Consider the following 21,698-nt stretch of genomic DNA (forward strand, 5'->3'; position numbering starts at 1 on the left):
ACATGTTGTGAATAGTCCCTTTCTGTACAAAAGTACCAGTCCAATTCTAAATATTATCTTTTGTTGCCCAAGACGTAGTTTATAATCTAAAAAACATATGTTATGGAAGCTAAGACATTATTATGTTTCTTAGTGGCTTTATACAAAGAAAATCTCAAAGCAACTTAACAATACATTGTATAAAATAGAACTGGATAAAACCAGTTGAAAATCCTGGTGGAGGGAGACCCCTAACATATCTATGAAACATTTAAATCATCAGTAGGTGCTGGTGGTTCTATACAAAAATGTATTGTGGTGGCCTGTCTTAAAAGGACTGTTTCCAAGAGACACCACGGGCATCCTCCTTCTTGTGGGGCCAACAGCACCTTGTTGAGTTTCTCAACCAGGAAAGCCCCACCCCCCCAGCGCAGCCAGGTGCAGACGGCAGGGAGACCCCCTCATGGGGGGGTTATCTCCCCCCCCCCCAGCCGGTGCTTCTTTTGTTGGGGCTCAGGGCAGCCTGCGCCACTGCACCTGCTGGGACTGGAGGGGCAGGGAGGGGTCCCTTGGCTGCAGCCCCTCTTCCTCCTTCGCTCCGCAGCTCCCCCCGTTTCCATGGCGACGGGGTGGGGGTGGACATGCCAGCTGCCTCCCCCCCCCCCCGGAGCCCGGCCGGCAGGAGGAGGCGGACGCCGCGCAGCAGCAGCGACTGGGACGGAGGCGCCGCCAGGTGAGGGGGGGGAGGAGAGGGGCGCCTCCCTGGAGCGCCAAGGGGCCCCGCAGAGAGACCCGGCTGGTCGCCCCGGTCGGGGGGTGGGTGGGATGGGCAACCTCGCCCTCCCCCGCGGGCGACCCAGAGTTCTCCCCCCCCCCCGGCCGGGATGGGCTTCCGTCTGCCCCCATAGGACACCCCCCCTGCGGCCCTTCTTTGTCCCTCTCGAGACGGAGGCTTCTGCAAGGAGGCGCCCTCGGCAGCAGGAGCAGGGGGCCCTCCAAGGCTGCCTCCCCGGCTTGCCCCTCTTTGGAAGCAAGGGGGACTGCACTGCGGGGGGGGGGTGGACTAGATGCCCCGGGGTCCCCTCCAGACCCGGCCAGTCTTGGGTCCTGGAGGCATCGCCCGGCCCCTCCCGCGGGGCTGCTCTGGCTTCCTGCCTGGGCGAGAACAGGAAAGGTGAGTCATGTTAGCTGAAGGTGGCTCCGTCCAGTCCCGTGTCCGTCCCCCCCCCCCCGGACCATCCCGCCCGCCCCCGGCAAGGGGGTCCCCGGCTGAGAGCAGGCGGCGGCGGGGGGCGGGCAGGTGAGGCGCCCCAGTCCGGAGCAGCAGCGCCTCCCCGCCGCTCTGGGCGCGCCAGGGGCGGAGGTGGCTGCTGGGCACCGGGGGGAGGGAGGGAGGTCCAGGCTCTGCCCGGAGGAGGAGGAGGAGGAAACGGGAGCCTCGTCTCTCCGCTGCGCCAGGAGCTCTGGAGCGGCCGGCAGACGCGCCTTTGGGGCTCAGGACGCGGAGCAGAGATCGCAGCAGCAGCAGCAGGTGGGTCTTGGCGGGGCTGGACTGCGCGGCGACGGAGGCAGCGCTGGCCGGGGCTAGTGAAGAGGGGGCACCGAGGAGGGAAGAGTCAGGCCCAGCCTGCTTTGGCCCCTCAGAACCTGGGTCGCTTGGGCTTCCGGCAGGTGGACGGAGGATTTCTTTGGCTCTGCTGACTGCAAGGAAGCAGATGCCTCTTTTGCAGAACTGGGTGGCAAGGGCAGGTCTGCCAGCCACTTCGGAGTGGATCCTTCTTGCCAGAGTTCAGCCTAACAGGTGGAGGGGCCTGTGGGCAAGATGCCTTTAATGGTTCTTTTTTATGTAACGTGGAACCTATAATATTTATTTATTTGCAGAATTTGTTGAAATTTTCAAGTCAGTGCTGGGGTTTTTGTGCAAGAGAAGTCTAGAAAGTGTGTGTGTGTGGGGGTTATCTCTGCTGTGATTTGGGGGGCAATTTGTATGAAAATAGCTTACATATATTTTTATCGAGCCCCCCACTTTTCTTTCTTGTTGGTATTGTCTGCATTTGGGCCTTCAATATTTCTACTTTTAGAAACCCCCATCCATCTTGGACTCCCTTCTCTTTGACGGTGGGATCCCACCCAGTAGCTACTTAAGCTATATGAAGTTGGCCTTTTTGAAGTCCAGAGTCTGTGTCCGACTCCCCTTTCATCTCCCCTTTCCTCTGTATCCTGAAACCCAGGAGAAGGGGATCACTTCCTCCCAAGTTTCAGAGTTTCCAAGTGCTTCCACTTCATCGCTCAGCTCCTCCCTATTAGTGAGGACCAGATCCAAGATAGATGATCGTCTTCTTGCTTCTTCCACCTTCTGGGAAATGAAATGGTCAGCAAGGCAAGGGAGGAATTTGTCAGACCTTACACTCTTGGACCAGAAGATGATGCCCAGGGTCCCTTTCAACTCTACAATGGCACAGGGGAAAGGGACTTGGAATGTATGAAAGTTGGTTTGAGGTTTTGATTTTTGCTTTTTTGTCCCTTGGCAGCAACTGGTAACTTCATTCTATTACCTCCCCCCCCCCCCCGGCACTGTGATTGGAAGAAGGAAGGAGAGCCTGGCCAAGGTGCTCCCTGATTAAAGGCTGGTGCTGCCAGTCACCTCCTCCCCTCCTGCCCTGGCACATCCCTTATATGGCAAGCTTCACGAGACAGGCAGTGTGGGCCTGGCATGGAGGGGGAGGGGTGCAATGCTGCCTTATACTGAGTGGGACCCATTGCTGCATCTTGCTCAGTACCGTCTGCACTGACTGGCAGCAGTGGCTCTCCAGGATTTCAGGCAAGGAGTCTCTCCCCAGCCTTGCCTGGAGATGCCAATGACCTTCTGCATGCCAAGCAGCTGTTCTACCACAGACCAAGTTATGGAGAGCAGGGAGGAAAGTGCAGCCCCTCCCCCTGGCAAGTCAGCACAGCCTAAAGGAATCCCCTGCCTTGCGCCTCTCCCGAGGGAGGCCTGTTCTGCAGCCAGATGTTTTCATCTGTTTTAATGGCAGCTCCTGCTCTTTGCTGTTGTGGAGCAGCAGACTCCAAAGTGCTCAGGGGGCCAGAGGGGGATCTGGTTGGGGAGCAGGATGTGCCTAACAGAAGCCTGGATCCTGGAAGCTGAGGTGGAAGTGGGTGTCTTTATCACATTTGCATTGATTCTTGGCCAGAGCTGCAGGCCTTATTAGATCAGTGCAGTTAAGTGGATTAAGTCAATTGGCTTAGCCCTGTCCTCCTCCCTGCTGCAAAGGCCAGCTGTGTGCTGTGCAACAGAACAGGCCCCCAGGGTACCCACATCCCTGGCAGAGGGGCCCAGCAACGCAGCTGGGGGACAACTCACCAGGCTCTTCAGAGGCATTGCAGGCTCTGCTTCTCCATCAGCAAATGGTGGTGCTGAGGTTTTGCCCATAAAGGTAAAGGACCCCTGGACGATTAAGTCCAGTCAAAGGTGACTATGGGGTTGTGGCGCTCATCTCACTTTCAGGCCGAGGGAGCCGCTTTTTGTCCATAGACAGCTTTTCGGATCATGTGGCTAGCAGGACTAAACCGCTTCTGGTGCAATCGGACACCAGGACAGAAGCCAGAGCACACAGAAATGCCATTTAGCTTCCCGTCACAGCGGTACCTATTTATCTACTTGCACTGGCATGCTTTCAAACTGCTAGGTTGGCAGGAGCTGGGAAAGGGCCACAGGAACTCATTCCATTGCGGGGATTTGAACTGCCGACCTTCTGATCAGCAAGCCCAAGAGGCTCAGTGGTTTAGTCCTGGTTCTGCCCATAAGCACATCTAGGCTCCATCCTGCCCTATCTTTGGGTGGAGGCTCAGTAGAAGAGAGAAGCTGGAAGGCAGCCTGCAGGCGGTGGGGGGCGGTCAGACTTTGCATTTCCCTTTCCCAAGAGCAGAGGCTTTTGCTTGGATTGGGAACTCCCAGTGCAGAGAGATCATCATTGTTGGTTGTGGCCCAATGAAGACATTTTTGGCTTGTGTTTGTTTTAAAGGGGAGGATGTTTGCAGACCTTTCTGCTGTGCTGGGTCAAAGTGCAGAGAAGGACCTGAAGATGCAGGTGGGGAACAAGCATTTGGGGTGAGGGACTCCTGGGGGGAGTTTGGCCAGAGTGGCTTCCCCAACAAGGTGCTTCATGCCTGTTCAGATGTTCTGAACTCTCCAGGTCCCATCAGGTACCCCAAAACATTGCTGTATGAAGCCGAGAAGCCCAGGGCCAAGTGGGGCCATGCCAGCTTCCTCTTCTCCCTGATCCTTATAGAGCCACAAAATGGTGAAGGAGAAACCCCAGGCAGCCTTGCCCAGCGTCTTAGTTGTGTATGAAGAGTATTCATAGAGCACCCTTCGTGCAAAATTCCAGAGTGGTGTCAGCAAGCTTTACAAAAGAAATAAAATATCACTTTAAAACAATGCAGACAGATAATTAAGAATCGCAACGGGCTCCACTGGATGTCCAGCGAGATCTTGAGGGCCACCTTTGGCTCGTAGAGTAACTGGTCCACCCTCTGGGCCTTCTTTGGCCACTGGAATTAACAGAAGATCTGGTGACGGGTGCAGCTACTCCAAGGTGCTGCTGCCAAGTGGGACAAGGAGGGGTGCAGATCTCCCCCCAAATTCCAGTTCCCCCGAGATTTCCAGAGGCAGCCCCTGCCCTCCCTGGGTCTACCTGCTGACAGCTGTGCTCCTCTTGTTTGGCAGCCCCGGGCTCTGCTGAGCACAGCATGGAGGATTCTCCGGCCAGGAGCGCCAGTCCATCTGGCCTCACCTACGCCGTGGCTGCTTCACAGGTGGTGGGCCTGGCGGTGATCACCCTGACGGGGGCCTGGATGGGCCAATACCGAGGCGGCATTGCCTGGGATGGATCCAAGCTGCAGTTCAATGCCCACCCACTGTGCATGGTCATTGGGATGGTCTTCCTCCAAGGAGACGGTAAGGAAGCGGTGGGAGGGGGGCCTTTTGAGAACTGCCTTCCAAGGGAGACAACCGGGAGCTGCTTATTTCAAACCCCTCCCCCTGCTGTAACTGCATTCACAATTTAGCAGAGGGGGCAGAACAGGATGTGCCACCCCCCCCCCGTCCCAAAGGAGGCAGAAGCACATCTTGCACTGCCCAGCCAAGGGTCCACAAACTGTGTCTGCACACGGTCATTCAGCCACATGATTAAGGCAGATGCTCCACAAGATGATCTTCCACTCTGTTATTCAAATCCCAGGCTTTTGAGAGCCCCTCAAACCTTTTCAATTATTTGTTTGTTTTTAAAAAATATATTTATGAATTTATAAGTGTACAAAATACAGAACTGAAGAACGCTACTTGTGGGGTCTGAGCGGAGACGTTCCTGGCCAGGGGAGCAAGAGCCAAGCCCCCCTCTCAGCCAGCCCCACACCTCATTGCCCCTCTCCCCTCCCTCTTCTCCTCTTGCAGCCCTCCTGGTATATCGGGTCTTCCGGCATGAGAGCAAGCGCTCTACCAAAATCCTCCACGGGCTGCTCCATGCCCTGGCGCTGGTCATTGCACTGGTTGGTGAGTCCTGGGGGGGGGGCAGCTGGAATAATCTGCCCCATTTGCTTGAGCCTCAACCTCCTGCCTGCTTTCTCAGAAGCCCCTCTGAGGGGCAGCAGGCTCAAGGGGGTGGTCAGAGGCTTCCCTGAGTCTCAGGGTCAACCCACAGCTCCTCTGAGTTCTCCAATAAGATGGAGGAAGTGGGCATGTTTTGGGCCTCCTCTCCCATAAAAACATAAGGCTGGGGTGGACGAGGCCGTGGGTAGCTTACTGTGTTCCTCACATATGTGGACTGGAATACAACTAGCAGGGCTCCCCCAGACAGACAGACAGTCTCCACCCCCTGCCATTTTCACCCATGTGCTTCTTCCCAGGCAAGCTGGACCTGCCCACCTCCCCATCCCTCGTCCCTCATGTTAAGTGGGGTCCCACTCTGGTGCAGCTTTGCCTGAGGGTTGGGATGGTGGGGAAAGGCAGGGGGTCACCTGAGGCCTCTCCCTCCCTCCAGGTCTGATAGCCGTGTTCCAATTCCACAAGAAGCAGAGCATCCCGGACATGTACAGCCTGCACAGCTGGTGTGGCATCCTGGCCTTTGGCTTCTACTTTGTACAGGTGAGGCCAAAGCAGAGCGGGAGGAAGAAAGGGGGCTGGTGTCTGCCTGGCCTCCTTCCAAAGCAGGTCTGTGCCCCAGAGAGCAGCGAGGGAGAGAAATGCACGAGGGGCAGGAAATCAGAGCAAGAGAAAGGAAGAAACTCTGGCTGCTGATTCCCCTGTTGAAACGGCATCTGGTGCTGGGGCTCCCCAGATTCCTCAGCAACCTTGGAGGACACAAGCGAGTAGACACAAGCGAGTAGAGGAAGGACACCCTTGAGCCACATCCTTGCTGCATGCTGCAGCCTGACAGCTTCAGAGCTTCCAGCAGCCACCCACATCCTTCTCGGGGGGGGGGGGGGGCTTTGATTCCAGGCGCTGCATGGGGGATCTCTGGGAGGGCTCCATCTGCACCGCAGAAACAACACGGGGCTCTTGACACTGTCTGCCTGGGGAGCTGGGTCTTGGCTCCCAGGATCCTCATCTTTTCCCAGAGCACAGCTGATCTGCATTGCTGGGAGCCCTTCCTGCGCCCACCTTCCTCCTGGGTGGGGGTGGGGGTCACTTGCAGTGGCACCACATAAAATCCTAAGAGTTGGAAGGGACCCCCAGGGTCATGTAGTCCAGCCCCCTGCAATGCAGGAATCTCAGCTAAAGCATCCATGACAGAGGGCCATCCAGGCTCTGCTTAAAAACCTCCAAGGAAGGAGGCTGCCGCTCTGAATTGCCTTTGAGCCAGCCCTTGTGCCCCCCCTCAGTCATGGCTTCCTGGGATCAGAAGGAGGCCATGGGGGTGGATTATTGGAAGGGAGACCTTTTGCCCCTCATCCTGGGGCACCACCGCCGCTCACCAGTGGCAGCAAGGGAGTTTGCCGGGTTTGGGGGCTGGCTCCTCTTTGCCTCCTGATTATTTAGTCCATTCTGGGGGTGGGATGGGCTCCATGGGAGGTGGGCTGCTGTCTCTTGACTTTGGGGTACTGCCTCCCTTCCTCCTTAGTGGCTGCTGGGCTGGAGCTTCTTCCTCTTCCCCGGAGCCTCCTTCTCGCTCCGCAGCAGATACAAACCGCAGCACGTCTTCTTTGGGGCTGCCCTCCTCATCCTTTCTCTCGCCTCTGCCCTGCTGGGGATCCTCGAGGTGCTGCTCTTCAACATCAAGTGAGTGGCCCCCCCTTTGTGGAAGTGTTTCTGTTTTAACTTACAACCTGATGGCTCTGTCTCTCCTCAGCTTCCTTCTGATAAATCCAGAATTCTGGGTTCTGCAAAGTGAGGGATGGAGCAGAAATGACTGCCTAGGAGGGGTGTTCGTAAACAGCTTCTTGCCGTTTACTTGGCTAATATATTCTCAAATCAACATCCTGCAAAATGGCAGCAGTGCTGGGCTTGGAACTGAGTGCCGTCTCCATTGCCTCCTCTGGCCTGGAAGGCAGAATGAGATTCTGAACATGTCTGGTCAGCAGACGAGTTGCCCAAAGCCCTGAGCTGCCTTTTTCTTAAATGAATGAATAAATTAGAAATTGGGGGTGGGAGTGGGGTGGAGATAAAGTGCTTGTGCTCATGTCAACCTTTCTGTTCTTGCTCAGGGAGACTTACAGCTCCTTTGCCCCAGAGGGAGTCCTGGCCAACACCTTGGGCCTCCTCCTGGTGGCTTTTGGGGCCATTGTGGGCTACATCTTGACACGGGAGGAGTGGCAAAGGCCCCCCTTGGCTGAGGAGATGGCCCTGTCCATGGATTTCAAGACCCTCACGGAAGAGGGCAGCCCAACGAGCCCCCAATGATGGCCGCCATCACCACCTGCCTGTGTCTCCATGTGGTGTCTCTCGCTTGTCGTGCAACATGGTGGTTGCCACCTTTCCTGCTGGGCCACGTGTCAGCAAGCCCTCTCCAGAGGACTCTTTGCCATCCCTTTTCCTTAAGTGGCCATTGCAAGGGTCTCGTTCTGAGCAGGGGTCTCCTGCCCCTGCTCTGCTCACAGGGGGTCAGTGCCTTGGTCACGCCTGTGATCTGGGGTGTTGTGCCACATTCCGTGAAGAGGGGATTTAACAGGGACTTCCAGTTTCTGCTCTGGAAGCGGCTCCTCTCTTCCTGCTCAGTGTTCATTAATGGCAGCAGGAGAAGGAGTCCCCTGGGGCCATTCCCAGAAGGGGGGCTGACAGCACTCACAAAAAGGGTTCAGGGGTGTTGGGAGGGCAGCTGCAGATTCTGTGTAGCTGGAGGCTGTGACTTCTTGCAGAGCTGCATCAGTAAAAAACAAAATTCTGAAGGCTTTAGACATACACACCTTCCTTCCATTAATTGTCCAAAAGATTTAAGCAAGCATGAATATTTGTAGAGTTTCTCCTGTTTACACAGTGATTATCAGGCATAACAACTGGGAGGCTGAGGCAAGAATGTTGCTTGTGCAATTCTGTCTCCTCTTTCTCTACCAGCAGATATTTGATTGAAATGTTTGTTTTTTCCAACTCCAGAAAGCCCCAAAGTTGACAGTCTCTCACTTATCCTGTTTTCTGGGGTTGGATGCAGGCATTTCCTCTGACGCAAACTGCTCTGGGAGATCTCTGTGGGACCTGGATGTTTAATCTCTCCTAATGGCTCAACTATATAAGAAAGATTATACAATACTGTGGTTTGCAAAATCTTTGTAAGAAAAAGGTGGGACATTACCCTATGGAAGTATTTGAATTGAATGCATCAGGTGTAATAGTGGGGTTGTATAAGAATTACTTAGCTAAGGATGAGGACCACTATGAGCACTCAATAGGCACTATGACAATACTGATCTTAAGTGTGAAATTATTTATTTTCCTGGGGACTCCTTGCCTTAATACAAATACACTCTCTTGTGTACTGACCAGTATATATTGTGTTTGGTGGTTGAGATAATAAATATTTGCAGCAAGTTCTTGAATTGTTTGAAGTTGAATTGTCAGTGAAATCTCAGCAGGGCCCTTTGGGACTGGATCTCGGCTGCTGGTCAAGCTACACTCATGAAGCTACTTAGTCCTGCTTAGCTCTTTCAAGACTAGGTCCCAAATCAAGCCCAAAACTGTTCCACAAACCAGAGGCCCAGCCATTTTAGCATCTTTGTTGTATTCTGCCAAGGGCAGCTGCTCTTTCTGGATTTGAAGGCAATAAAAATGCTTGGAGTGATGACCACACATTACTCATACCCAGCAAGAATGAAGCACAACATAGCTGCGTAGCCAACCTGCAGAGTGTATTATGTGTAATGCACAGTTCTAGCCTGCATACCGCATGTTAAAGCACAAAGACTAACAGGGTAATGCTCAGCACCACAGTTGGAGTGCCCTAGTGCCATCAGTGCCACCAGTGTGTCCAGCCCCAACTTATAGGATGCCAGGCAAAGCAAGAAGCCCGGTTCCTAGATTGGGCTTCTATATTAAGGCATGAAACAGCACATTAATAGCAAAGTAGCCGGCTTCCAGGCTAGACCTTACTGCTTACGGCTCTTTAGTAGTTCAGAACCTTGGACAGCAATGGAGGTGGCCCCTCGGAGTCAGCCTGCAGCATCTCCAGCAGCCCTGGGCCTTGCTTTGCTTCTGGGGGGCGGAGTCTGAGCTGAGGTGACATCTTTCCCTTCCGTCTGGTTCCCTGACTCCTGCTCAGACAGTGTCGCATTGTCAGGAAAGGGGAATGTTAGTTACACTGTGGTTATAAAGCACGAGGCACCGTATTTACTTGAGTCTAATGTGCCATCGAATCTAATGCGCACCTCAATTTTCAGAACCTTGAAACCAAAAAAAGTATTTGCTGGCAAATGTAAATGTATCATCGAGTCTAATGCACACCTAAATATTCACAACGTGATTTGGCAAAAAAAGGTGTGCATTAGATTCGAGTAAATGTGGTAATTAGGGCATATTCAATGTGGTGTGATAATTGAGATTTGAACACAAAAGTCAGATAAACAGGTATTATTTTGCTTTGTTAGGAGACATGGAAGAATGGAGTTAGTAAGGGATGTATAATGTAACAAGTGTTTTGGGTAAAGCCACATTTTCCCAATGCACATAGGGCTTCGCCATCATTCCCATGTCTCTCATTGCCCTTTGTGGCTGAAGTTAATTGCACTGAATATGCTAGAAGATGCTGACTACCAAACTGATGGGCCACTGTCCTTACCCAAAGGAAAACCAAAGACAGCAGGCTAGGGCACCCTGTATTGTGAACTGCTTTGTGATCTTTGGGTGAAGGGCAGAAAACAAATTAAAAAACAAAACAATGTAAAGTAAAGCAAAATAAATAAAACAAAGGAGGCTTTTTTCCTGCCTGCTGACTGCTCATAGCCATGTGACCTAAGCATCAGCTGTCATGCAGGCTCTTTCTGGTGCTGCGGACGGTGCTCCATGAGTTTCCCCCCCACTCCTCTAGTACTTTCTTTAGGAAGGGGACCTCACTCTTTGTGGAAGCCAGCTCCATATATTTGCTCTGGAGCTGCTGCTGTAGACTTTCCCCACCTGTTTCAGGTGGCCCTTTACCTTGCTGAAAGTAAGTGCTCTAGAGCAGTGTTTCCCAACCTTGTGCCTCCAGCTGTTTTTGGACTACAATTCCCATCATCCCTTGCCACTGGTCTTGCTAGTCAGGGATGATGGGAGTTGTAGTTCAAAAACAGCTGGAGGCACAAGGTTGGGAAACACTGCAGTCTAGAGGAACTGGCAAGGATACAAGAGGGTAAGCAGGAGGCAGAAGAGCCACTGGACTATCAAAGTCAAACAACATGGGATGCTCAGGTGTTCCATTCCTCTCCCATTCCCTCCCTTCATCAATTCTCTTATTATTTCTCTTTATTTTTCTTCCTTCCTTTCTTGGCTGAAACTTCTAGCAGAAGTTGAGCAGTGGGCAATAGTGGAGGGGGCAGTTTCTTAACAATTTTGCTTCCATTTTTTTTTTTTTTTTGCTACAAATCCACCCCAAGCTGCATCTCCTACTGACAGGAAAAAGATAATGAGTACAGTTAAATTGTCAATGCTTTAAAACCTGTTGAGTTGTGTGAATATATCATGGTGTGATCCATGACATAAGTCCAGAGGCTTAAGCAGTTGGGAATACATCACTGTGTGATCTATGACATCAATTTAGCTTCTTAAGCAAGAAAGCAGAAAATCTTAGCTTTCTTTTTTTAGTGTTTATAAAGTCCTTATGCTTTAAAAGAACACGATTGCTCTTACAAGTCTGATTCATGGGGCTCAGATATAATTGTACAGATTTTCAATTTTTCTCCCCTTGAGTTCATAAATTCTGAGCTTAGACTTACAAACACATATTTCAATGCACTCAAATTGGGGGCAGGGTGAGGTAACAAACTTTGGTTCACAGAGATCAAAGATCAGATACCCTGAGTTTAACTACATTGTACTACACTTTGATTTTGTGTACCAAAAATGAATGCATTCTCAGATGGCACTATTCATTCCACCAGCGTTGTTATGCTTATGTGAAGTGGGATTTTGTAGCGCAACGCCTAGAAGGTCTGAATGTAGTAGTCTTAGGAATCCCCTCGGGGACTTTGAGAAGATGCAGAGTTTGTTTGCTGCCAGGCTTGAGGCGGAAATGCTACACACTTCACCTGGGAGTAAGCCCCACTGAAGTCAGTGAGGCTGGCTCTTTACAGTAGAGATGCATGAGATGGTACTGTAAGTTCAGTGTCTCTTCTTGCTTACATTTCTTTGATAAACTCAGATGCAACATGCCTGTATTATTATTAGGCACTGAATTTGTATTCTCAGCTTGAATTCTGTGTGTCCCTATCACAGAAGCATCCAGTGATTTTTTTAAACGTATGGATTCCCCCTGAATTAAGATGCCATTATTGGAGGCCTGCTCAAGGAGTGCCCCTCTGGCGCGTACTGAAAGCCAGAGCCACGGCACCGATGCCCAGAAGGATCTCTGGCCACAATCCAGACAGGGCCTTGGGTTCCTCAGAAGGACTGACTTGCACTGGAGCAACATCCACCTTGCCAGAGAGGGCACAGGCAGGGCCGGCAGATGGAGAAGGGCCAAATTCCCCCCCGGCGAGGTGTGAGCGGCCGGGACCCAAGGAAGCCTCTCCCCCCAGACACGCACAGACGGAGCCACTGCAAACGCCTTGCAAGCACTTCCTATGGGATAGGAATGTACCTACAGAATAAGGATTTCCTTCTGCCTAGATATTGCTTATTTAGGTAGCCAAGGCCATTGCAAAGCAAGACACACAGAAACAAAACAAAATACACCAGACAATTCAACTAAGAAGAATTTCACTCAGCAGCCCCACAAACTTCTCCCTGAAGGCGAAATGGCCCCCTTTTGAGAAATGCGAAGGGAGCCTGGGGCCGGATGGAAAGCGAGCGGAGGGCCCAACGGGTCCGCCAGGCACTTTCAGGCCCTCTGCTCCCTCCCAGGCGGACGCCCCTCCCACCGCCTCGGCCGGCCCCGCCCGACTGGCAGCTCCGAGAGGCGTCTGACTGGGCAGGCAGTGGCGCAAGGAGGGGCCACATGTTGACAGGCAGGCGGAGCAGCCAACGCCGAGACCGGAAAGGCGAGCGCGGAGGGGAGGGAAGGCCAGAAGCGGCTCTCGCGCTGCCGCGCCCGAAGTTTCCCGCCCTTTTCTTCGTTTCGCCTGAGGCGCGGGAAAGGGCGGGAAGGAGGCGGCGGCGGCGGCGGCGGCGAGAGCGAAGCGGGTCCCTCCTCAGCGTTATCCCACAGACCTCGAGGAGGGCCCGGGCCCCGAGCAAGCAAGGCCGCGCTCCCCGCCCGCGCCCCGCCGAGGAGCCGGGACAAGCAAGCGAGGGGAGGCGAGGAGAGGAAGGCCGCGCTCCCCGCTCGCCGATCCCAGCCGCCGCCACGGACAGGCTCCCGCGGAAGCCCGGGAAAGAAGGGAAGACCTTCTGCCTGGTCCGGCTTGCTTTGGCTGCCACAGGACTCCTCTCCTTGCCTCTCCAGCCAAGAGGTGGGGCCCTTCGGAGACCTGCCCTGTGGGTCGGGCCCACTCCGGAGGCCAGCGGCCTCTCGCCTCGCCCAGGGCCCCGTCCGACGCCCTTTCAGGCACAAAATCCCCCGTAACTCCTCCGGGGGAGATAATGTCATGTTTCCCCTGTCAAGAGCAGAGATTTAGAAATAATCACCACTATGAAAGTGCTTATGTCATTTGAGTAGGATTAGGCTGAAATAGAAACCACGGAGATGAGGAATTCTATCTCTCACAATCAAATTAAAGCGTTTCTGCCTTTTGTGAAACGCCAGGCTTCATTTGCCTTAATAGGTTGTGACAACTTTAGGCTTTGGTGAAATCCTCTTAGTAAGAATCTTAGGTGGCTTCTTTGTTCTCCACCCTGTAATCATGGAGCTAAGAACAAAGGCGACATCTCTTGCCTTTGTAGAAGCACTAATAGCGCCTCCTGCAAGGGTGGAATAGTTTTAGCTTCTGCATAGTCATATCCGTTTCTCAATGGATGCAGCATGCAGCTCTGGATAACCTGAATTAAGAAAGAACAAGGATTACAGGAGAAAAAGATCCCAAAGTTTCAGGCAGTGTGATACCAAGGTTTTGGGACAAAATATTTGTGAAGTCAGGAGTCCTGCAAGGGGCATCCTCCAGGCATAGAGTGCTTACTCTTGAAGTGACCCACCTGCTGCAAATTCCATACAATACTCCAGTGAAACATCAGGAACAACTCCTGGGTAAGACCCCATGGTCAGAAATACTCAGAGAGAAGGGAGTCCAAGACTGATGGGAGTTTCCTTAAGATGAAATTTTGAAGGTCCAAATGCAGACATTTCCAACAAGAAAGAAAAGTGGGAGGCATCTAAGGAAACCGGTGTGGCTACATAAGGAGCTTACAGATGAACTGAGACAGGGGCGCCGACTTATAAAAAATATTGGGGGGGCGGGGGCCCATACCGACTTATAAAAAATATTGGGGGGGCCCAAGACCTCCAAACCGCTGCTGCTGGGGGAACGAAAGGGGCGAGCCCCGGGCTGCCCCGACCTTAAGTGAACCTGTGAGGGCCCGCCCTTTGCGGCAGCCGATTGGCTGCCGCCGTGGGTGGTGAATATTAATGAGCTAGGGGGAATCCCCGCTTCTCGGGGGGCTGACGCCACGAGATTGTTGATGGGTCGAGAGCCCGCAACCCCACCCCCTCTCTAGATCGGGAGTGGCTTTGTTTTAATTCATTACTGAATGTATTTTAAAAGGTAACTATCGTCAAACAAGGAAAATAAAAAATACCAACATAATTTTGTGATTTTACAAAGCATAATATAACTAATAATTTTCTTAAAGTATTGGGGGCAGAGCCCCCCCAAACGAATTTTTGAGGGGGCTCGGGCCCCCTCGGGCCCCATGGAGTCTGCGCCTATGAACTGAGAGTTAAGAAGGGAATGTATAAGAAATAGAAGTTGGAGAAATCACAAAGGAGTATATACAAGTAGCCAATAGATGTAGGGTGAATGTCAGGTGGGCTAAAGCTCAGCATGAGCTCAGGCTTGCATGCAAGAGAGGTTAAAAATAATAATAAAGGTTTATTCAGCTATGCTCGAAGGAAGAGGAAGAACAAGCAAGTGGTAGGTCATTTGCATGGAGAAGACAGAGCAATGCTCTTGGGTGACAGAGGAAGGCGGAACTGCTTAACATATACTTTTTCTCTGTCTTCACACAAAAGGAACGCAATGACCAACCTAGTGACAAAAGAAATGATGCAAAAAAGGAGTTGTAGCTCATGAAAGGAAAGGAGGTAGTAAGGGGACATCTAGCTACTTTAAATGAATTCAGATTTCCAGGGCCTGATGAGCTGCATCCAAGGGTACTAAAGGAGCTTGCGGGTGTAATCTCAGCCTTTGTGATCTTTGAGAATTCTTGGCGATTAAGTGAGGAGGTGGGCAAATGTCCCCATTTTCAAAAAGAGAAAAAGAAGACCCAGGTAACTACTGACTGGTGAGCATAACATCAATACCAGGAAAGGTCCTAGAACAGATAACTCAACTGTCAATCTATGAGCACTTAGAAAAGGATGCTGTGATTACTAAGACCCAGCATGGGTTTCTCAAAAATATGTCACGCCAGACCACTCTCAATTCTTTTTTTGATGGACTTACAGGCTTGCTGGATCAGGGCAATGCTGTGGACATAGTGTATCTTGATTTCAGTAAGGCTTTTGATGAAGTCCCTCATGATGTTCTTGAGAGGAAGCTGGTAAAAGGTGGGCTGGATGAGATAACTGTTAAGTGAATTTGTAGCTGGTTGACTTACTGAACCCAAAGAATACTCGTTAATGGTTCCTCATCATGCTGGAAAAAAAGTGGAAAGTGGGGTGCTGCAGGGTTCTGTCCTGGGCCCATTGTCTTTATAAATGACTTGGATGAAGGAATTGAGGGGATGCTCACCCAGTGACACCAGACCAGGAACGATAGCTAATGCTACAGAAGACAGAATTGGGATTCAAGATGACTTTAACAGATTGGAGAAGACTGGGCCAAAACTAACAAAATGCATTTCAATACTAATACTAATAATAATTTATACTATGGTTTCCCTAGCCACTCTGGGCGGCTTCCAACAAAATATTAAAATACGATAGCTTCCCTAAACAGGGCTGCCGTCAGATGTCTTCTAAAAGTCTGGTAGTTTTTCTCTTTGACATCTGGTGGGAGGGCGTTCTACAGGGCAGGTGCTGCTACTGAGAAGGCCCTCTGCCTGGTTCCCTATAACTTGGCTTCACGCAGTGAGGGAACCGCCAGAAGACCCTCGGCGCTGGACCTCAGTGTCTGAGCAGAACGATGGAGGTGGAGATGTTCCTTCAGGTATACTGGACCAAGGCCGTTTAGGGCTTTAAAGGTCAGCACCAACACTCTGAATTGTGCGCAGAAACGTACAGTAGGTCTTTCAAGACCAATGTTATGTGGTCTTGGCGGCCACTCATAGTCATCAGTCTAGCTGCTGCATTCTGGATTAGTTGTAGTTTCTGCGTCACCTTCAAAGGTAGCCCCACATAGAGCACATAGCAGTAGTCCAAGCGAGAGATAACTAGAGCATGCACCACTCTGGCGAGACAGTCTGCGGGCAGGTAGGGCCTCAGCCTGTGTACCAGATGGAGCTGATAAACAGCTGCCCTGGACACATAATTGACCTGTGCCTCCATGGACAGCTGTGAGTCCAAAATGACTTCCAAGCCGTGCAGCTGGTCCTTCAGGGTCACAGTTACCCCATTCAGGACCAGGGAGTCCTCCACACCTGCCCACCTCCTGTCCCTTGAAAACAGTACTTCTGTCTTGTCAGGATTCAACTTCAATCTGTTAGCTGCCATCCATCCTCCAACCACCTCCAGACAGTCACTCAGGACCTCCACCGCCTTCACTGGTTCTGATTTGAAAGAGAGAGCTGGGTATCATCCGGATATTGATGAACACCCAGCTCAAGCCCCCTGATGATTTCTCCCAGTGGCTGCATGTAGATGTTGAAAAGCATGGGGGGGGGGAGGACAGAACCTTGAGGCACTCCAAAAGTGAGAGCCCAGGGGTCTGAACACTCATCCCCCCCCACTCTCTGAACACGGCCCAGGAGGAAGGAGTGGAACCACTGTATGACAGTGCCCCCAGCTACTAGGGGGACAAATGGAAGCTTCTACACTTAGGAAGAACCAGATGCACAAATATAAGATGAGGGACACCTAGTTGCCAGTAGTACATGTGAAAATGATCTAGGGTGTCACAGAGTGAGCTGTCACAAAAGCACACTGCTTAAAGTTGGAGTTAACTATTGTAAAGACACAATCTTCACAGATTTTGCTGAGTGTCAGATCTAATTGCAGAGACTGAAACTCATAGCTTTCCCACAGCCATCGAAGTCCTCTCCTCTCCGGGGCTTCCCCCAAGCAATCTGAGACTGTCTGCATGCAGCCTGCCCTTCCTCCTTCCATTTCAACCCTTTTTTGGTTCTGGGAGATGGGAGGAGAGCTTGTTGCAGCAGGAGGGGGAGATCCCCTTGGCTCTTCACCTGTGTACATCAATGGCTGATCATTACATGGTCCATGACAGTGTGATCCATCCATGCCCCCCTTGAAGTTGCTCTGATTGACCAAAGCCAAGAGACTTGAGTCCATGAATGGACTGGAGGTGACCATCCCAATGAAGCCCGAACTCCCAAGATCCCAGACTGCTGCCAAAGCACTTGGTCTACAGCACTCAGCTGTCCGTGCTTGGCACTTGCGACTGAAATTATTAGAGGCACTTTGCCCAGTGAATCCCAGGTAGCAAACGGCACATGGTCTCAGTTGCTTGGCAAAGACTCTGTGTCCAACAGCCCCTCATGATGAAGTGTAGGCCTGGTTACTGAGAAGGAGCCATTTCACGTTTCGGAAAGTGTCAGTGTGACACTTCTTGGTCTGCACGTTAATCATGGTCCCCTGGCCCAGATTTATGCACACTATGAGTGCCTCCCTTTATTCCATAATATATCTTGCAACTTCTGCTCCTGCTTTGGCCATATTAAAGAGAGGTTTTAATAGCAATTGTGAGTTCCAGGAATGAAACTCCCAGCATGCTATTATCCTCAGTCTTGATTACCTCAAAACACCTTGAACATCTCAGCACTGATAAATTGGGCACCTTGATTTCCCTAATTCAATGATAATAGAACCATTTTTAAAAAATGCAGCTCCTGAATTTTGAAACATTCTTTGTTCTAACAATTCATTCTCATGAATTATTTTGCTTCATTAATTTCATACATAAATTACATTTGAATCATTCTGTTGCTGAGTAAAACACTCGAGATTAAATGTATCATGCACATGAGCTGCTGATGCTGTTCATGGACACATTAATCAACCCTCCCATTTTCTCCTATCTGGTCATGCATCACATATTGATCACATTCTTATTTCAGCCACTCAAATGACTTCAGGGCTGTGCCTTGGAAGCCAAAGGGGGCTGGGCGGGGGATGAAGACAGGGCAGGGCAACCCCACCACAACATGAGCCTGTGACGTGGCCCATGACCAATACTCCAGCCACCCCATCGCACCAGTCCTCAGCCATGTTATTGGTATAAGGCAGGTGAAGAGCACTTGGCAGACCTCTCAGTGTGGCAGGTGAGAAGGCCAGCTGGATTCCTGAGCTGGTGTCCTGGTTACCGATGGACTTAGTGTCCTGGTCACTGATGGACTCTGGGATTGTGGCACTCCAGAAGCAATTCATCAGGCCCAGAGAAAGATTGGTTATCATTCCGAATGCCTAGGAGTTTTCCTTCCCAACCACAGGCTGCCCTTGGTGGACCTACCTCTTCTTTGGTTGTTCTCCTCTTCTTCTAAACATGGTCCCAAAGCCCCGTCCTCCCCTCTAGGTGCCAGCTGGTGGCAGCAGAGCCTACCAGAAAGTGCTCCCAACAGAGGCGAGTGCTGCAGCATGAAGGGAGCATGCCTCTGGGACACTTGGACGTGTTTTATAAGGATGAGGAATGGGCTACTTGTGCCCCTCGTGACAAGGAGGGCCCTTTTGATTACACATTGTCAACTGCAAGCCTCTCTGAAACGTGTCTGCCGTGAAAGGTTGCCGTTAGTCAAGGGCCCTTGTGGCTAAGCCCTTCCTCCAGGATGTAAAGAATTAGCCACATGTTAGCAGACGTATTGAATCCTTCCTGAGTCATTCAACTGTCATCTGTACATCATGTCTTTTGGGTTCACTTGCCAGCAACACTGAAGGAAAGCTTCACTCAGGAGTAACCTCTGCTGGTGTGCCGACAGACCCCTTCAAATGCTCCCTTCCGTCCCCGGCTGTGGCATTGTCCAGAACCATCATAGCACAGCTTCTGTCCTGTACAAATGTGCGGGGTCCCAATCCTCCTCCGCTGCTGGCACTGCTCTGTGGGAATGTCTGACTGCTCCACAGGCCTGCCTGTTGCCCATGGTGAATCAGCACCACTTTTGCTGGGAGCAGTAAGCCATTCCATGTTCAGGGAAGTTTTTAATATGTGACATTTTAGTGTATTTCTCATCTCCGCTGGAAGCCGCCCAGAGTGGCTGGGGAAACCCAGCCAGATGGGCGGGGTACAAATAATAAATTATTATTATTATTATTATTATTATTATTATTATTATTATTATTCCATGGGAACTCCAGGCTGGGCCCCAAGATCTGATCACCCCCAAAAGACATTCCCTACTTGCACAGGCATTCGTGTCGCTGTTATTGGAGGGGCAGGAAACAAAACTTTGGGTTTGCTTATTGAGACACCCCCAATCTCACACACAAAGTGAACAAAAGCACCACATAAAAACTTTGGAAGAGCCTGCTGGAGTCCAGCATCCTTTCCTCAGTGGCCAGCCAGATGCCTCAACGAGAAGCCAGCAAGAAGAACGTGAACACAAGAGCACCTCCTCCTAGCTGGTCTTTGGCAGCATTGCTGTCTCCCCATGGCTATTGGCCTTTGATAGCCCTCCTCTCCTCCATGAATTTGTCTAATCCACTTTTAAAGCCACCCAAGTTGGTGGCCATCACGGCCTCCTGAGGCAGAGAGTTCCATAATTGCTCTCTAAAAAGAGAGGCCCTTTCCCTTTGAACTAGGGTGCCTTGTAAATCTGGATGGACAGACGGATGGGAGACAATGGGGGCTCAGACTTGCCTGGAGGGAGACGATGATTCCAGAAGTCAGGGCAGAATTCCCTCCTCAGCCCCAGGAGGTCCTGGTTCCAGGAACACTGGAGCAAACACAGCCACGTCTCAGCCCTTGGCAGGGTGGGGGGAGGGCTTTGCTTCAGGGCTGCAGTTATTAATTACTGGCATTTATTATTCTTGTCAGCCTCTTAATGCCCATTAGATTTTTCAATAGAAGCACTGCAATAAAAGTACAGTTCTTTGGATGGTTTATGATGCATGTTAATGAGGACACACAAAGGCCTTCTCAGTTATGCACTTTCTCTTCTGGAAGAGAGACGTTCCTGGGAAAGGTGGTGGCTGCAGTTGCACAGGATGTCTGGCCAAAGCCAAGTTGCCATGTTTTCAAGTAAGTAGTCTTGCAAGGAGTGATGCTTCTGAGTGAAAGGACATCAGAGTCAGCTGGTGAGAGATGACCAGGGTCCCTGTTGGGACAGCCACGTGTGTATCCCCTTCCTCTTGAAAAAGAAGCAGTAAGAGGATGGGGATAAAATTTGCCTATGCTAACTTCAAGGCATAGATACAGATTTAGAAATATTTATTATGCTTTGTAGAAACTCTCTGGTGCGAAAGGGTATGACATCACACTGTGATGGTGCTGTAGAGTTCAATCCTTCAGCAACGTGATTTCCCATTATGAGCTTTACAATGCGTTTTCCTGAAATGTTTTTGGAATGTGTCTCGATCCAGCCCAGGTGAGCTTTGTGAGTGCCTGCTCAGTCTGTAGTCCAGACGCTGCTCATTGTTGACAGGCAACTTCATGGCCCCGACTGCTCTTCCTCCTTCGAGTTCTTGTATTTGAGCTGGACTCAGACTGAATATGATGCTAATTGGCTACAGGCCTGGGTATAAAGAAATGTTCTCGCCTGGCACTTAAAGATATGGAGTGAAGGTGCCAGGTGAGCCTCCCCGGGGAGGGAGGGAGAAAAGGCTCGTTTTTGTGTTGCTGCCCTCTGGACCGTCTCCAGAGGCAGCCCCACATATAATGCATTGCAGTACTCTAACCTAGAGGTTAAATAACAGTAATTTGGTTCCCATAGTGTACAGGGTGAGGCCATTCAGCAGAGAATCCTGCTTACTCGCAGAAGGACTTACTCCTAAATGATACCAGTTTTGAATAGCTCCAGATTCATTCAAACCACAGGACTATGAATCTTTTGCAAACTGCCTGGCAGAGATTCCTCCCCCCTCCCCTAGAATACATTTTCTGCAAGGTCTTGCTCTGCTTCTTGACCATCTGCACCCAGGGGTGCCTTTCACATGATTTATGCATTGCCATATTGCTTTCAGCACTCTGGAGTGCTGCTGGGCTTGCCTTCTTCGTTGGCTCTGCCATCTCGTGAGAGTCATCGCTGGCTGGCTTTTCTTTTCCACCTATCAGTTATCCAGATGCGCTGTAATGTTGAGTAGGGCATGCCCTCCTGCTCTTCTCCTCCGCTTTGACCAGAGGGCTACATCATGCTTTGGGGGCTGGGAGCAGCAGTGCTACCCTGTTCAGGCAAAGACCAGGCAGTGCTCATGACAACGGTAAGGACACCTTATTAGTATTATTACAGTTATGTGTTGTTTTGCAGCCAGAAAGACCCTTGAAGCAGCAGGCAACAATAACGAGATGAGCATCAATAAAAATAAGTGTCAGGAAACAATAAGCAAGAAAACCAGCTTCTCAAGTGCCGCAAATCACTCAAGACTGAAAGTCGGTCTGAGCAAGTCTGCTTTTGCCATTTTCCTAAGAATGAGAAGAGAAGGCGATCGGCGGGATTTCTGACAGATGCAGGTCCAGAGTCCGGGGAACAACCAAGAAGGCATCACATACCCCACCCAATACTCTCTGCATACTCACCTGCCTTATTTTACAAGGTCATGGATGTGGAGCAGAGACTCTGTGGGCAGGCACAGGCATAGAAGAGCAAGCTGTTTTTTAGACATCCTGGATCAAAAAGGTGATGC

The 21,698-nt window shown here is 51.1% G+C and overlaps 1 protein-coding gene across 3 annotated transcripts; it reads left to right on the forward strand.

Moving 5' to 3' along the window:
• The first annotated feature begins 524 nt into the window (after positions 1–524).
• Positions 525–9,009, forward strand: CYB561 (cytochrome b561). Of its 3 annotated transcripts, XM_083737902.1 has the most exons (7): positions 525–614; positions 660–712; positions 4,709–4,939; positions 5,435–5,533; positions 6,021–6,124; positions 7,101–7,258; positions 7,684–9,009. In XM_083737902.1, exons 1-7 carry the CDS (start codon positions 598–600, stop codon positions 7,877–7,879), a joined length of 858 nt encoding a protein of 285 aa, XP_083594028.1. In that variant the 5' UTR covers positions 525–597; the 3' UTR covers positions 7,880–9,009. The 3 variants fall into 3 exon arrangements, with proteins under 3 accessions (XP_083594028.1, XP_083594030.1, XP_083594029.1); XM_083737904.1 differs by lacking the exons at positions 525–614; positions 660–712 and adding an exon at positions 1,072–1,153; XM_083737903.1 differs by lacking the exons at positions 525–614; positions 660–712 and adding an exon at positions 1,368–1,510.
• The last annotated feature ends 12,689 nt before the right edge of the window (positions 9,010–21,698 follow it).

Source organism: Podarcis gaigeae (assembly GCF_964106915.1).
Source record: "Podarcis gaigeae genome assembly, chromosome: 1".
In the NCBI taxonomy this organism is placed as follows: domain Eukaryota; kingdom Metazoa; phylum Chordata; class Lepidosauria; order Squamata; family Lacertidae; genus Podarcis; species Podarcis gaigeae.